Source organism: Abramis brama, assembly GCF_963993115.1.
Source record: "Abramis brama genome assembly, chromosome: 23".
Lineage (NCBI taxonomy): Eukaryota > Metazoa > Chordata > Actinopteri > Cypriniformes > Leuciscidae > Abramis > Abramis brama.
Genome location: NC_139985.1, coordinates 22,521,456 through 22,535,613, shown reverse-complemented (window position 1 = coordinate 22,535,613; position 14,158 = coordinate 22,521,456). Strand labels below are relative to the sequence as shown.

General features: G+C 39.0%; 1 protein-coding gene across 6 annotated transcripts in view; it reads right to left on the bottom strand.

Moving 5' to 3' along the window:
• The window catches only part of pank4 (pantothenate kinase 4 (inactive)), a 40,572-nt gene that overhangs the window by 9,958 nt on the left and 16,456 nt on the right, over nt 1-14,158 (bottom strand). For all 6 annotated transcript variants that reach the window (XM_084100925.1, XM_084100928.1, XM_084100929.1 and 3 more), the window contains exons 11-14: nt 1,311-1,423; nt 998-1,085; nt 604-755; nt 467-522 (exon numbers count right to left, since the gene is read on the bottom strand). In XM_084100925.1, coding sequence (XP_083957051.1) covers nt 467-522; nt 604-755; nt 998-1,085; nt 1,311-1,423 — 409 coding nt within the window. The remainder of the gene's footprint in view (nt 1-466; nt 523-603; nt 756-997; nt 1,086-1,310; nt 1,424-14,158) is intronic.

Below are 14,158 nucleotides of genomic sequence, written 5' to 3'. Positions count from 1 at the left end.
TAACCTTCAAATCAGTCACTCAAGTGTCTTTTTACATATACATTTACAGATAGTTCTAAGCACTTTGTTTTATGATCTGGCCCAACCTTGATTATTTTTTATTTCATGAAAAAATAGGATAAGTTAATATTACAAACTTTGTATTACATTTACTTTGTACTGTGTGTGTGGATGACGGTGTTCATCCACCACCACCGAAGACCATTTTTGATCCCGGAAAAACCTTGAAAATTCACCTTTGCCATAGATAAAATAGACAACTGTTCTTTTGAATGTAATAATATTTAATAATAATATTGTAATAATATTATTGTTTTTAAGTGTATTTTTGATTAAATTTCAATTATTCCAAACTTTTTTGACTGGTAGAGTACAAACATATATATATTTATCATTTATCAGACAAAAAATAATTTGTGATTCAATATTTTATCTTTATTATGTGACAGTTTAAAAGTTTTCATACCTTGTAATTGTTGTTTTGCTTGTTCAAACCCAAAGTCTGGATCTGATTCAAGCACGCTGAAAAACAAATAAAAAGTAAGAATATAGCCCAAAAAAAACAAATAAAAAAAACCCTGGCATATTTGTTAGTCCACTCACTCTGACACAGCTTTGGCTCCCCAGTCGAAAACGTTGCCAGCCAGGAGGCCTTTGACCAAAGTGAACTGTCTTTGCTCCCAGCTCAGCTCCTCTACTGACTTCACCACCTTCAGATAGTATTTCAGGGCCATGTCATTCTCTTTCTGCTTGATCTACAGGAAAATAAGAGATTCAGACTGAATCAGATAATTCTCCATCGGCCACTAACAACTAAAACACTCATCCTAAATAATGGTTTAACCACTGGAAAATAGACAAACAGATGCACAAAGATAGAGATTGAAACAATCTCATGACAGAAAAAAAATGTTTACAAGATTTTAAATAACGGATTGTGGGGAACTGATGTGATTTGAAAAACCACAGGCAAGGTGAATGATGATTCAATGTAAACCTTAGAGTAGGGGTCAGGAAAGTTGAACTCGTTTAAACAGTGTTCTCTTGTGTCTAAAAGACTTCTGACGGTGAGGGATCCATAAGCACTAGAGATGAGAGGAGAGGCAAGCTACATTAGAAGAGAAAAACACTCATCCAGCAACACTCAAGCACACACACACACACACACACACACACTACAAGACTGTAACTCATAAAACATCCTAATTGCTACTAAGATCTTGTTGAATATTAAGCCACAAATACAGTCAAGCTGAAGAATGAACTCGTGATGAGCCAAAGCAGAGGCTTTAGGTTCATGATGCTCTTACAAAGGCTGGTGCCGAAGAGTCTGGAGTTTGTGACGGTATTTCTGCCGAAACTTTTCTGCCCTCTCCACAGCCTCTGGTTGGTCTTTCTGGCTAGCCACAGCTCGCTTCACCACCTGTTCAAAAAAACAAGATGAAGTCATGAAAATGTGGATTCAAGTTTGGCTGTGGGATATAACACATTACAAGCTATGAAATTTACTGACAAATAATATATAATCAATATAATATATCTAGTGTAGGGGTGTGCGATATGACGATTTTTGATTGTGAACAATTAAAACGTCTCCACGATCTGCTTTTGAAGAAATCTCATAATATCGTGCTGTAGTGCATTCTATCAGTTGCAGTTCTGGCGCCTCCATCCCAACATACTGTACAATTATGCCATAAAATAAATAAAACGACAGAAACGGTGGATTTTTAGGTGGAACAGTGATATTTTTACTAATGCTGATTGAGACTAATGAAGAGCGCTTCTCTCTAGCGTGCTCGGACACGCTGGTTACGCTGGTGGAGCAAGCATAGGATACTGACAATGTACAACGGTATTTCAGTGTTTTCTAGGGGTGTAATGATTCACTTGTTTTCTCGATGCATCGATTACAAATCCAGAAAATGAATAGGAATCGATCTTGAAACATGGAATTTTCCTTCTAATGGACAGAGAGGGCCAGGCTACTCTGTTATACAATATACAATGATGAGTTAAAGGTTTACAATCTGATATAAATCTTAAAGCGCTATGATAAACGGCATCCAAAGAGGAGAGAAGATGAGAAGCAACAAATTGATACACCACATCACCGTAATCAAGTACAGGCAAAAAAGTAACAGAAACTAACTAACTTTCTTACATTAAATGAAAAACAAAACTTGTTACTAAAATAAAACCCAAGCTTTATTTTTTATTTAATTGGGTTATGTGACAGCCAAAAGATAACGTATCATCAATAATGATGCCAAGATATTTATACTCTTTTACTAACTCGATCACATTACCTCGTAAAGTCTGAAGAGGAATAAGATTGTCTACTACCTTTTTCGAGCTTGAAAATAACATAATTTTGGTTTTATCTACATTCAGAACAAGTTTTAGTGTATGAAGCCGTGACTGAATGACATCAAAAGCCACTTGAAGCTTAAGCAATAGTCCTGAATTTTTACCTTCAGCCTGAAGGTAAATTGCTTTAATTATGTTAGCCTAATGTTTAGAATTGTTCTGGTGCGACTTCACTTTGTTTTTAGTAGTCAGCCTCAGACGCTCAATCACACATATGGGGGATGGGAGGGACAGTTCAGTAGCTTCACAGTGGAGGTGCATGACAATATAAATGTGTCTTTCATACGTAGAGTGTCGATTGCCTGCCTGACGCTCAGTTTTAACTTACAGAGCAGGCAAAGGCAAAGTTCGTTTCAGGCAAAATGTATCTTAAGTTACAAATACTGTAATGGATTTAAAGGTTTTACATTAAAAAAAAAAATAATCCATTGTTCAATCCAAGTGTTTCAATTGGTTTTGTAGGGTTTAGAATGTTTGAGCAGGGTGTTATGATTATCTAAACATTTTTTTTGTAATTGATGAGGATGACACGCAGCGGCAAATATGCGTTTCTTTCTTCCCTGAAACGTTTAATTTTATTACCTATACAATAGAGACCTGGCGTGTATCAGCTAGGGAGACAAAGAAACTTGCTGAAAGAAATCCATTGTGTCTGGTAGAGAGAGGCAAAGAAAAATTTCTGTTCTTAATTTATGCTGCCGGGCAATTTCAATAATTTATTGCTGTTGGCCAACATCGGTTAAGAGCAAATATTTAAAATGTTGTAGTCATTAAATATCAATTAAAAATAAACAGCTTACTAGACCTACTAATAAAAATGGAAGATAATGAATAAAGATTCGAAAGTTGTTTCAAATCAATAAATGTACATTTAAAAAAATATATTATTGACAAATATTAAACTAGAGACAAAATTATGATGTTGGTTTGAAAAGCCTGATCCACGTGCCAGGACACAAACTCCGGATCGCCTGTGGCACAGCTGTGGTACATGTTGATATGAGGATATTTTTTCTGGGGCATGAGCGATGCGCCATTCACAAATGATTTACTCTTTTGAGTAGATTCTGTTCAAAGACTTGATCAAACAAGTTGGTAAAAATGACTGAATTTGTTTGCGAATCAGTTTGAATTGATTGTTCAGTTCCCTGCATGCACTGAATCGTCTGAAGTGGGTTCTCACTGAAGTGGAGTCGTAACAGGAAATGTAACCCTTAAATAGGCAAGAGTGGCAAATGATCAAAAATTCTAAATTCTAATTCTAAAAATGATATCATCTGGACTTAAATGAAACAAAGGAATTTTTTTAAATATTTGATGTAGTTTGGATTTTTAGGGCCCAAGCCCTGAAAGGGCGGAGGCCCTATTGTTTTCGTAAGGATTTTTAGGGCCCAAGCCCTGAAAGGGCGGAGGCCCTATTGTTTTCGTAAGGATTATTTTTTAGGGCCCAAGCCCTGAAAGGGCGGAAGCCCTATTGTTTTCGTAAGGATTATTTTTTTTTAGGGCCCAAGCCCTGAAAGGGCGAAGGCCCTATTGTTTTCGTAAGGATTTTTTTTTTTTTTTTTTTCTTCAATATTTTTTTTTTTGTCTTTTTGCCACTTTTGGGGCCCTTAACATGCTCAAAAACTCTTGAAACTTTGCACACAGGTCAGAACCCGCGGCCATCAGGGCCGGACCGAAGCTGGTACCCGGGCGTGGCAGGGGGGCTCGACATTCCAGGGGGCTCGACAGCTCGACAGCGCCCCCTGGAATGGGGTCCGAAATCTTGGTCCATATATCAAACACGCTTGCATGTAATAATATGAAACTCAGTACACATATAGATCTCATCGGGCCGCACAACTTTCGTGCTCTAAGTTTTACAAAAGCCCAACAGGAAGTCGGTTATTATACGTTGTTTGGAAAACGCATACAATGGAATGTGAAATACTCCTCCTAGGGAATTCATCCGATCGCCGCCAAACTCGGTGTGAATGAAGTCAAGACATTGAGGATGAATTCTTGCGAACAGATTTTTGATATCTCGAACGGTTTGGCCGTGGCGAGGAAACGAATTTATGGCGAATAATGGGACACAGGAAGTGTGTTATAACTTCTGCATACATTATCTGATCTTGCTGAAACTTCAGCAGTGTGTTCGTTGTAAGAGGCCGATCACATGGATGTGACCTTTGTGAGTCAAAGTTATAGCACCACCAACTGGCAACAGGAAGTGTGTCACTTTCAAAATGCTTTGAAATCACTTTCTTATTTTTACCCGATTTGCTTAAAACTTTATGTGTATAATGTAGACACACGGCAGATGTAGACCTGTGAAAGGATTATTGATATCTTAGATACTGTTGCCGTGGCAACGCATCAAACTTTAATATTCTTTTCGGATGCTTTTGAGACTCTTCAAATGCTTGAAAATGCATGAAACTCGACAGACACATCACATTTATTATACAGTAGACATGTGCAAAGTTTCAGAAATGGGCGTGGTGGAATGGCTCAGTAGCGCCACCTTTAGTCAAAAATGGGGGCTTAGTTTTTCCTAGAATCACAAAACTTGGTAGGTGTATTGTTCTCATCAAGCAGGACACCTTTCTAATTTACAGTCATTACCTCAGACCCACAGGAAGTCAGATATTTTGGTTTGAATGTGGATTTTCTGGAGAATTTTCTCTCTCTCTCTGTGTGTCTGTGTGTGTGTGTCGGGGGGGGGGGGGGGGATTTGTCTATTCCATTTAATCTTTGTTCTTCAAGGTTTCAGGGGCTTTTGGGGCCCTTAACGTGCTCAAAAACTCTTGAAACGTTCCACACAGGTCAGAACCCACGGTCATCAGGGCCGGGCTGAAGCTGGTACCCGGGTGTGGCAGGGGGGCTCAACAGCGCCCCCTTGGACACGGTCTAAAAACTTGGTCCATATATCAAACACGCTTGCATGAATTAATATGAAACTCGGTACACATATAGATCTCATCGGGCCGAACAACTTCCGCACAAGTTATTAGCTCCGCCCAACAGGAAGTCGGCTATTATGGGTTGTTTGAAAAACGCATGCTGTGGAATTTGATGTACTCCTCCTAGAGAATTCATCCACTCGCCTCCAAACTCGGTCAGCATGAAGTCAAGACATTGAGGATGATAAATTCCGGATGGATTTTTGATATCTCGAACGGTTTGGCCGTGGCGAGGAAACAAATTTATGGCGAGAAAAGAGAAACACGAAGTAATATAACTTCTGCATACGTTAACTGATCTTGATGAAACTTCAGCAGTGTGTTCGTGGTAAGAGGCCGGTCAGATGGATGTAACTATTGTGAGTCAAAGTTATAGCGCCACCAACTGGTAGCAGGAAGTGTGTCACTTTCAAAATGCTTTTGACAAAAGTGGGGGGGTTACTTTTACCCACAGTTACAAAAATCAGTACGCATATTGGGCTCATCGAGCCGGACAACTTTCTAATTTACAGTCATTAGCTCCGAGCAACAGGAAATCAGATATTTTGGGTTGAATGTGGATATTTTGGATATGTCAGACTCTGAGTTTTTAGTTACTCCTCCTAAGTGGTTTATTTTATTCACACCAAACTTTTTCAACATTATAAAAATACATTAAATATATATATATATATATATATATATATATATATATATATATATATATATATATATATATATATATATATATATATATAAAAATATAGCTGCGAGCAGCGATGAAGGGCCAAAGCCGGCGGCACCGCCAGATATTCAGTAGCGGTTATGATTGAGAGCACATGTGAAGTGTTTTCACTGTCAGTGGTTCCAGCTGTGTTTTGATACCGTTCAAACAACACAAAAAAGAGTCGGGACAACGGTGTTCTTTTGGTTTACTGCACAATATGAATTACCAAACTCTGTGAACACAGGTCTTTTGGACAATGAACTTGCCAACCAAAAACTAACCCAGAGTTAATCTCTAGAGTGGCCAAACAGTGCTTATTCCTGAGTTTACATACAACTCAATACACTACAGTTCCCTTTACATGCCCCATTCCTGTTCGCCGGAGTGATGAGATAGTAAGTAGACTGTCCTCACTCACAATGGCAGGCTGTCTAAGTGGTGTCCGCAAAATTATATAGAGTTCATAGACAATTGGAAAAGTTTTTGGGGCAGACCTGACCTGTTGAAAAGAGATGGTATTCATCCCTCCTGGGATGGTGCTGCTCTTCTGTCTAGTAATATGGCACACAGAGCTGATCCTTGACTATGTAATTCTGGGGCCCAGGTCAGGAAGCAGACAGACTGGCTAAACAGACCGTCTGCTAGCTGTCTAATGTCACAGAGGTCAGATAAATCCAATCACACAGAGACTCTTTCACCTAGATATCATCATATAGAGACTGTGTCTGTTCCCCGAACTAGGAAATACAAAAAACTCCCAAACCTATTTAAGGGTAAAAATTTAATTGATGTTCAACAAATAAAAAATAGATCTAATAGAGATGAACAAATGATAAAGCTCTGGTTGCTGAATATTCAATCCCTTACTTCAAAATTATTAATGATATGATTACAGATTATAATCTAGATGTGCTGTGTTTGACAGAAACCTGGCTAAAACCAGATGATTACATTACTTTAAATGAGTCCACCCCCCAAGATTACTGTTATAAAAACAAGCCATGTCTGAAAGGAAAAGGGGGAGGTGTTGCTGTAATTCATAGTAATATCTTCAGAATTACTGAGAAGTCTACTTTCAAATATAATTCTTTTGAAGTGTTGGTGCTTAATGTAACACTATCTGTAAATGATAAATCCCCCTTTGAAATTTGTGTGCTAGCTACTGTATACAGGCCACCAGGGCCCCATACAGACTTTATCAAAGAATTTGCTGATTTTTTATGTGACCTGACAATTTTAGATCTAAAATATGATTATGACAATGAGTGGGTCCTGACACGTGTTGTCTAACTCCAATAGAGTTCAGAATGTCTCTAAATGCCAATCCCAATGCATCTTTTTCGTTATCTACATGTATATTGGTGATTTTAATATACATGTAGATAACGAAAAAGACGTATTGGGATTGGCATTTAGAGACATTCTGAACTCTATTGGAGTTAGACAACACGTGTCAGGACCCACTCATTGTCATAATCATACTTTAAATCTAAAATTGTCACATGGAATCAATGTTGATGCCGTTGAAATTCTGCAGCAGAGCAATGACATCTCAGATCGTTATCTAGTCTCGAGTATACTCCTTTTAGCCAAGGTTGCAAAGCCGACTCCATGGTACAAATATGTTAGAACTATCACTTCTGCCACTAAAGATTGCTTTATTAATGATATTCCTGATCAGTTTCATCTCCTCAGCATCCCAGATAGCTTAAAAGAACTCGATATTGCGACAGAAACTTTTGACTTTCTTTTAAAGGAACACTTCGACTTTTTGGGACTTTGACCTTATACCCCAGAGTTAGGTAAGTCCATACATACCTTTTTCATCTCCGTGCGTGCCGTAACTCTGTCTGACGCACCCACCAATAGCCTAGCTTAGCACAAAGACTGGAGGTAAACGGCTACAGCTAGCATACTGCCTAGAGCCCTGCACGGGGCAAAACATCCAGCCCTAACCGAGACCTGGCCCGTGGTGTTCAAGCCCTAATCCGGCCCCAGCCCGCCTGCAATTTTTCAGCCCGAACCCAACCCGAGACCAACATCAATATCACTTTGAGCTCTCTCTGACGCGCGCTCTCTGATGTGCGCTGTCTCTGCTAGACGCACACACATACACACACACGCTACTAGGTAAAATTTTATTATAGGCCTCAAACATAACTACCACCACCGACAATTATGCCCACAAATATTAATACAGACTGTCCATTAAAGAGAAGCATAAGCATGCATTGCAGAGAATATTATATAGCCAAATGTGATCCAGCAGTAAATAAAGATTTATGGCCTACCTTTTTTTGATGTGAAGTAACTTTACTGAAGAACAAGGTTTCAAAGAACTCTTCGCCAACTGGCTAACGTTAAATAATAATAAAATTATAATAAAGAAAAAAAAAATCCGTTGAACTGAGTAGGTTCATTCACTGTTTATTTGTGATCGTTGTGAAGAAAAAGAATAGCATCCACTGTTGAAGGCTTCAGGCTCGGTAATCAAATCAAAACTCTTTCAAAATGCAGCTTTTCCTGAAGTATTGGGAACTTTTAGTGACTCCTTACGCTCCAACTTCTCCCTGATGATCTGAATGGTCAACTGTCACCTAATGCACGCGCGTCGCGTTACTCGCGTGATCGCATATTGCGTTGCATATTTATAATATTAGCCTATCAATATAACAATATTACATACAGTAGCCTGCGCTCTGCACATATATTATGGGCACGATGAAAGGGGAAAAGCTAAATGAGCCCGAGTCCGACCAAAGCCCAATCTGTAAAAAAAAATATAAAAAAATAAAAAATTGACCCGACTGCTCCCAATAAGTGACAACATAACGCCAACATTTTCCTATTTACATGTTGTGATTTGTATAGTCACAGCGTGTAGTACAAATAACATGGTCACATATTCTCAGAAGGCAAAGCACTGCTAACTTGGGCGGATTGATTTGCTCGCAGCGCCTGAGAAGCCCCGAATTACAAATTAATTCGTACAAATTACAACATGTAAATAGGAAAATGTTGGCGTTATTTTGTCTCTTATTGGGAGCAGTAGGCTAGCTGTAGCCGTTTACCTCCAGTCTTTGTGCTAAGCTAGGCTAGCGGTGGGTGCATCAGACAGAGTTACAGCACGCACGTAGATGAAAAAGGTATGTATGGACTTATCTAACTCTGGGGGAGAAGGTGAATAAGCTAAAGTCCCAAAAAGTCGAAGTGTTCCTTTAAGGCACTTTAGAGACAGTTGCTCCTTTGCGCTTAAAGAAGATTAAAGGAGCCGTATGTAAGATTGTGGCCAAAACTGGTACTGCAATCACTTTCAAATTACTGTAGAGCAGTGTATCCCCTCCCCCCTCCCCCCTGACTCGAGGTTGCCAGATAGGCTGCAGGATCCAGCAGGAACGTAGGCTGCTACAAGGAGCTTTAAATTAGAGCAGAGCTGGCAACCCGGATGCTGAAACACTACTGACTTCGTGATTGGTAGATAGGTGGAGGGTGGCGCTTCAGGCCAAAACACAACATGACAACATCAACATCAGTTGAGGGCTGCAACTATCACTTTTTAAATGACAATATCCTGGCTGGACTACTGTTGTCAGTGATATAAGTATTTGAAATGAACATGATTTCTTAATGTCTAGTGACATATCAGGGCCATTTTTTGATTAATTGAAATACATTTCTTACATACAGCTCCTTTAAAGAAAATAGTCCAATGGCGTGGTACAACGAGCACACTCGGGCCCTTAAAGGAACACTCCACCGTTTTTTGAAATAGGGCTTATTCACCTTCTTTCCCACATTTAGATAGGTGGGTAAATGCATTTTTGTCTCAGTGCATGCATTGTTTTAGTTTGACAGGGTCGGTGCTAGCTTAGCTTAGCACAATGAATGGAATCCTTTGTTGCCAGCTAGCATGTCCTGAATAAAAGTGATTTAAAAAAAAAAAAAAAAAACGTAATTACTTCTTGTGGCCTGCGTATTCACAACGAGTAAAAATAGCAATGCAGATTAACACTAGGCGATTTCCTAGGCAGATATTGACTTGGGACTATATTAGGGGGAAGCACAGGCAAAGCACAGCTACTTAGGCAAAGCACTGCTACTTGGGCGCAGAGATATCACGCAACACATGAAATCCCACGACTTCCGTCAACATACCGGTGTGCATTGCAACGAGTCAAAACACAGAAGAAGAACAACAACACGCGTGACTTGCACCGAGTGTCTTTGCTTTCGGATTGTTTTTTTTACAAAAAAAAGAAGTTACAGCAAACATGGTAATTACCTGCGTAGCAAAAGGTTGTAAGAACAAGGACATACACAAATGTAATGTTTCACAGAATTCCATCGAATGTGGAACTGAGAAATAAATGGCTAGCTGCTCTGGAGATCTGTACTTCAACGCCTCTCTACAAAATCAAACAGTATCGTGTTTGCGAAGAGCATTTTGAACCGGAGGACTAAGTTACTTTACTACGGTTACTACGGTACTACGTCTGAAACATACGGCTGTCCCATCCCATCTATTTTCAAAGCACAGGCAGAACAAAGTGCACATGTAAGTTGTCTTTTATTACTCTTCCTTATGTTAATCTGTGTCTTTATTCGGTTGTAAGATAGATGCTGAGAAGCTGTATATAGACTACGGTTCAAATAACGTTAGCCTCCTCTAGTATAACCTCATGTTGAAGTCAACCTGTTTAGCATGAACAACCAAACTAAAATAAAAATCGCTGTTATCGTTACCTGTGAAATGAAATGACTGAGGGCTAAGTTAGCTATATTTCTCTCACCGAGTTAGCCTGGTTCTTTTGACTCAGGAGTTTTAGTATAACTATATGAAGAGAAGGCTACAAGCAGTTTACTATAACTTACATGTGTCATGTTTAAAATAATCACTTACTCTGTGGACAGCTGTCCATTTGGTCCATTCGGCGTGGGGCGTTTTTTCCAGTTCACTTTATCACACAGGGAAAAAAAATCGAGTACTGCCGGATGGATCAACGCCGTGAAATCCTCGGTAGCTGTGACACAACTGTGGGCACGCTCATCTTGATCTGACGCGCAGTATGGCAGTAACTTGTCCCACTCGCCATAGCACAGACACTCTATTTCAGTCAGCATAGATTGGCATATTCCCCCACATTCACACCACCAGTTCGTGTGGCTCTCATCCTCACGTCCTCGGGCTGTTGAGCGATCGCAACCTCCTCCTCCTGTTGTTCTATTTCCACTCATTTTCTGTAAACTCTTGTACATATAGGTATGGTTCTGGCTCACACAAAATCAGCCATGTTCATCGCCATTCATGTACTGTTGGGAAAATAGCCAGGCAGCTACTATTCACACCGGTATGTTGACGGAAGTCGTGGGATTTCATGTGTTGCGTGATATCTCTACGCCCAAGTAGCAGTGCTTCGCCTAAGTAGCTGTGCTTCGCCTGTGCTTCCCCCTAATATAGTCCCAAGTCAATATCTGCCTAGGAAATCACCTAGTGTTAATCTGCATCGCTATTTGTACTCGTTGTGAATACGCAGGCCACAAGAAGTAATTACGTGTTTTTTTTGTTGTTTTTTTTATCACTTTTACTCAGGACATGCTAGCTGGCAACAAAGGATTCCATTCATTGTGCTAAGCTAAGCTAGCGCCGACCCTGTCAAACTAAAACAATGCATGCACTGAGACAAAAATGCATTTACCCACCTATCTAAATGTAGGAAAGAATGTGAATAAGCCCTATTTCAAAAAACTGATTTCTGGAAGAAAACAAAACTAGATGTTTTTCGAATTTCGTGGAGAGAGCACGATTGCGTACAGAAAGGCCTTAAAAATTGCTAGCTCTGCTTATTTTTCAACTCTCTTAGAAGAAAACAAACACAACCCTAGGTATCTGTATGATACAGTGGCTAAATTAACAAGAAATAAAGCTTCTACTTCTGAAGTTTCCAAAGAGCATAGCAGTAATGACTTTATGAACTTCTTTACTTAAAAGATTGATCATTTTGGAGAGAACATTATAACAATGCAACCGTCTACTATAGTATCGCATCAGGCAGTGCATTGTAGTGTCCCTGAGGAAAAATTCACTTCATTCGTTGCAATAGGAGAGGAAGAATTGTCTTAACTTGTTAAATCATCGAAATCAACAACATGTATGTTAGACCCTACTCCATCTAAGCTACTGAAAGAGATGCTTCCAGAGGTCATTGATCCTCTTCATCTTTGTCACTAGGATATACGAAAACTTTTAAGCTGGCTATTATTAAACCTCTTACTAAAAAAAAAAAAAAAACACAAACTTGATCCAAAAGATTTAGTCAATTACAGGCCGATCTCAAATCTACCCTTTTTGTCAAAGATACTAGAAAAGGCAGTATGTTCCTTTTTAGAAAGAAATGGAATCTGCGAGGATTTCCAGTCAGGATTTAGACCGTACCATAGTACTGAGACTGCTCTAATTAGAGTTACAAATGATTTGCTTTTATCATCCGATCGTGGTTGTATCTCTCTATTAGAATACTTAGATCTTAGATCTTAGTGTTACTCGATCTTAGTGCTGCATTTGATACCATTGACCACAACATTCTTTTAAATAGACTTGAAAATGATGTTGGCATTAGTGGAATTGCATTAGCATGGTTTAAACCTTACTTATCTGACCGTTATCAGTTTGTAGCAGTAAATGAAGAAGAGATATCATATCAATCACAAGTTCAGTATGGAGTACCACAAGGCTCAGTTCTAGGACTGTTGCTGTTCACTCTGTACATGCTACCCTTGGGAGATATCATTAGGAAGCATGGGATTAGTTTTCACTGTTATGCCGATGATACTCGGCTGTATATCTCTTCGCGCCCCGATGAAACTTGCCAATTCAAGAAATTAACGGAATGCATAACTGATATAAAAATTTGGATGACTAGTAATTTCCTACTACTTAATTACGAAAAAACAGAGTTTCTAATGATTGGACCAAAAAACTCTGCATGTACTAACCTAGAAAACTGTCTAACAATTGATGGCTGCTCTGTCAAGTCTTCGTTGTTGGTTAGGAACCTGGTTCTGCTTTTTAATACCAATCTTTCATTTGAAAGCCACGTTTCTAGCATCTGTTAAACCGCATTCTTCCATCTTAAAAATATATCTAAATTACGACATATGCTTTCAATGAAAAATGCAGAACAGTTAGTTCATGCGTTCATGAACTCAAGGCTAAATTATTGTAATGCTCTTATGGGTGATTGCCCTGCACGCATAATAAACAAAACTACAGCTGGTCCAAAACAAAGCAGTTAGAGTTCTTACTAGAACCAGGAAGTATGACCATATTAGCCCAGTTCTGTCAACACTGCATTGGCTCCCTATTAAACATTGTATACATTTTTAAATATTGCTGATTACTTACAAAGCACTAAATGGTTTAGCTCCCCAGTGCTTGAGTGAGCTCTTAACGCATTATAGCCTAGTCCTTCATATTATGATCTCAAAATTCTGGCCAGTTGATAATACCAAGAATATCAGAATTGACTGCTGGCGGTAGATCCTTTTCCTATTTAGCATCTAAACTTTGAAACAGTCTTCCTCACATTATCCAGGAAGCAGACACACTCTGTCAGTTTAAATCTAGATTAAAAACACATCTCTTTAACCTGGCATAGACAGAAAATTATACATTCCTATTATTCAAATCAGTTAAATGATTATTAGGCTGCATAGATTAGGTCAGTTGGAACCGGGAACACTTCCTATAACACCCGATGTACTCGTTACATCATGACTCGTTACATTCGCCTTTCACTTTTTTATTTATTTAAAATGCTAGGAATCAAATGAATTGCAATTCGATAGTGATTCAATGCTTTCAAATATATAAACATAATTTATTACATGCGTGTTGTCACGATACTGGAATTTCTAGCTTCGATACGATACCTTGAAAAGTATCGATATTCAATACCATTTCCGATACCACAGGGAAAAACGCTGCATTTAGTGTCATATAGATATTTTTTTAATTTCTTTTTTGTCCATCTATTGAAAGTCTAAGCCAGGGGTAGACAAGTTTGGTCCAAGAGAGCCGCTGTCCTGCAGAGTTTAGCTCCAACCCTAATCAAACACACCTGAACCAGCTAACCAATCA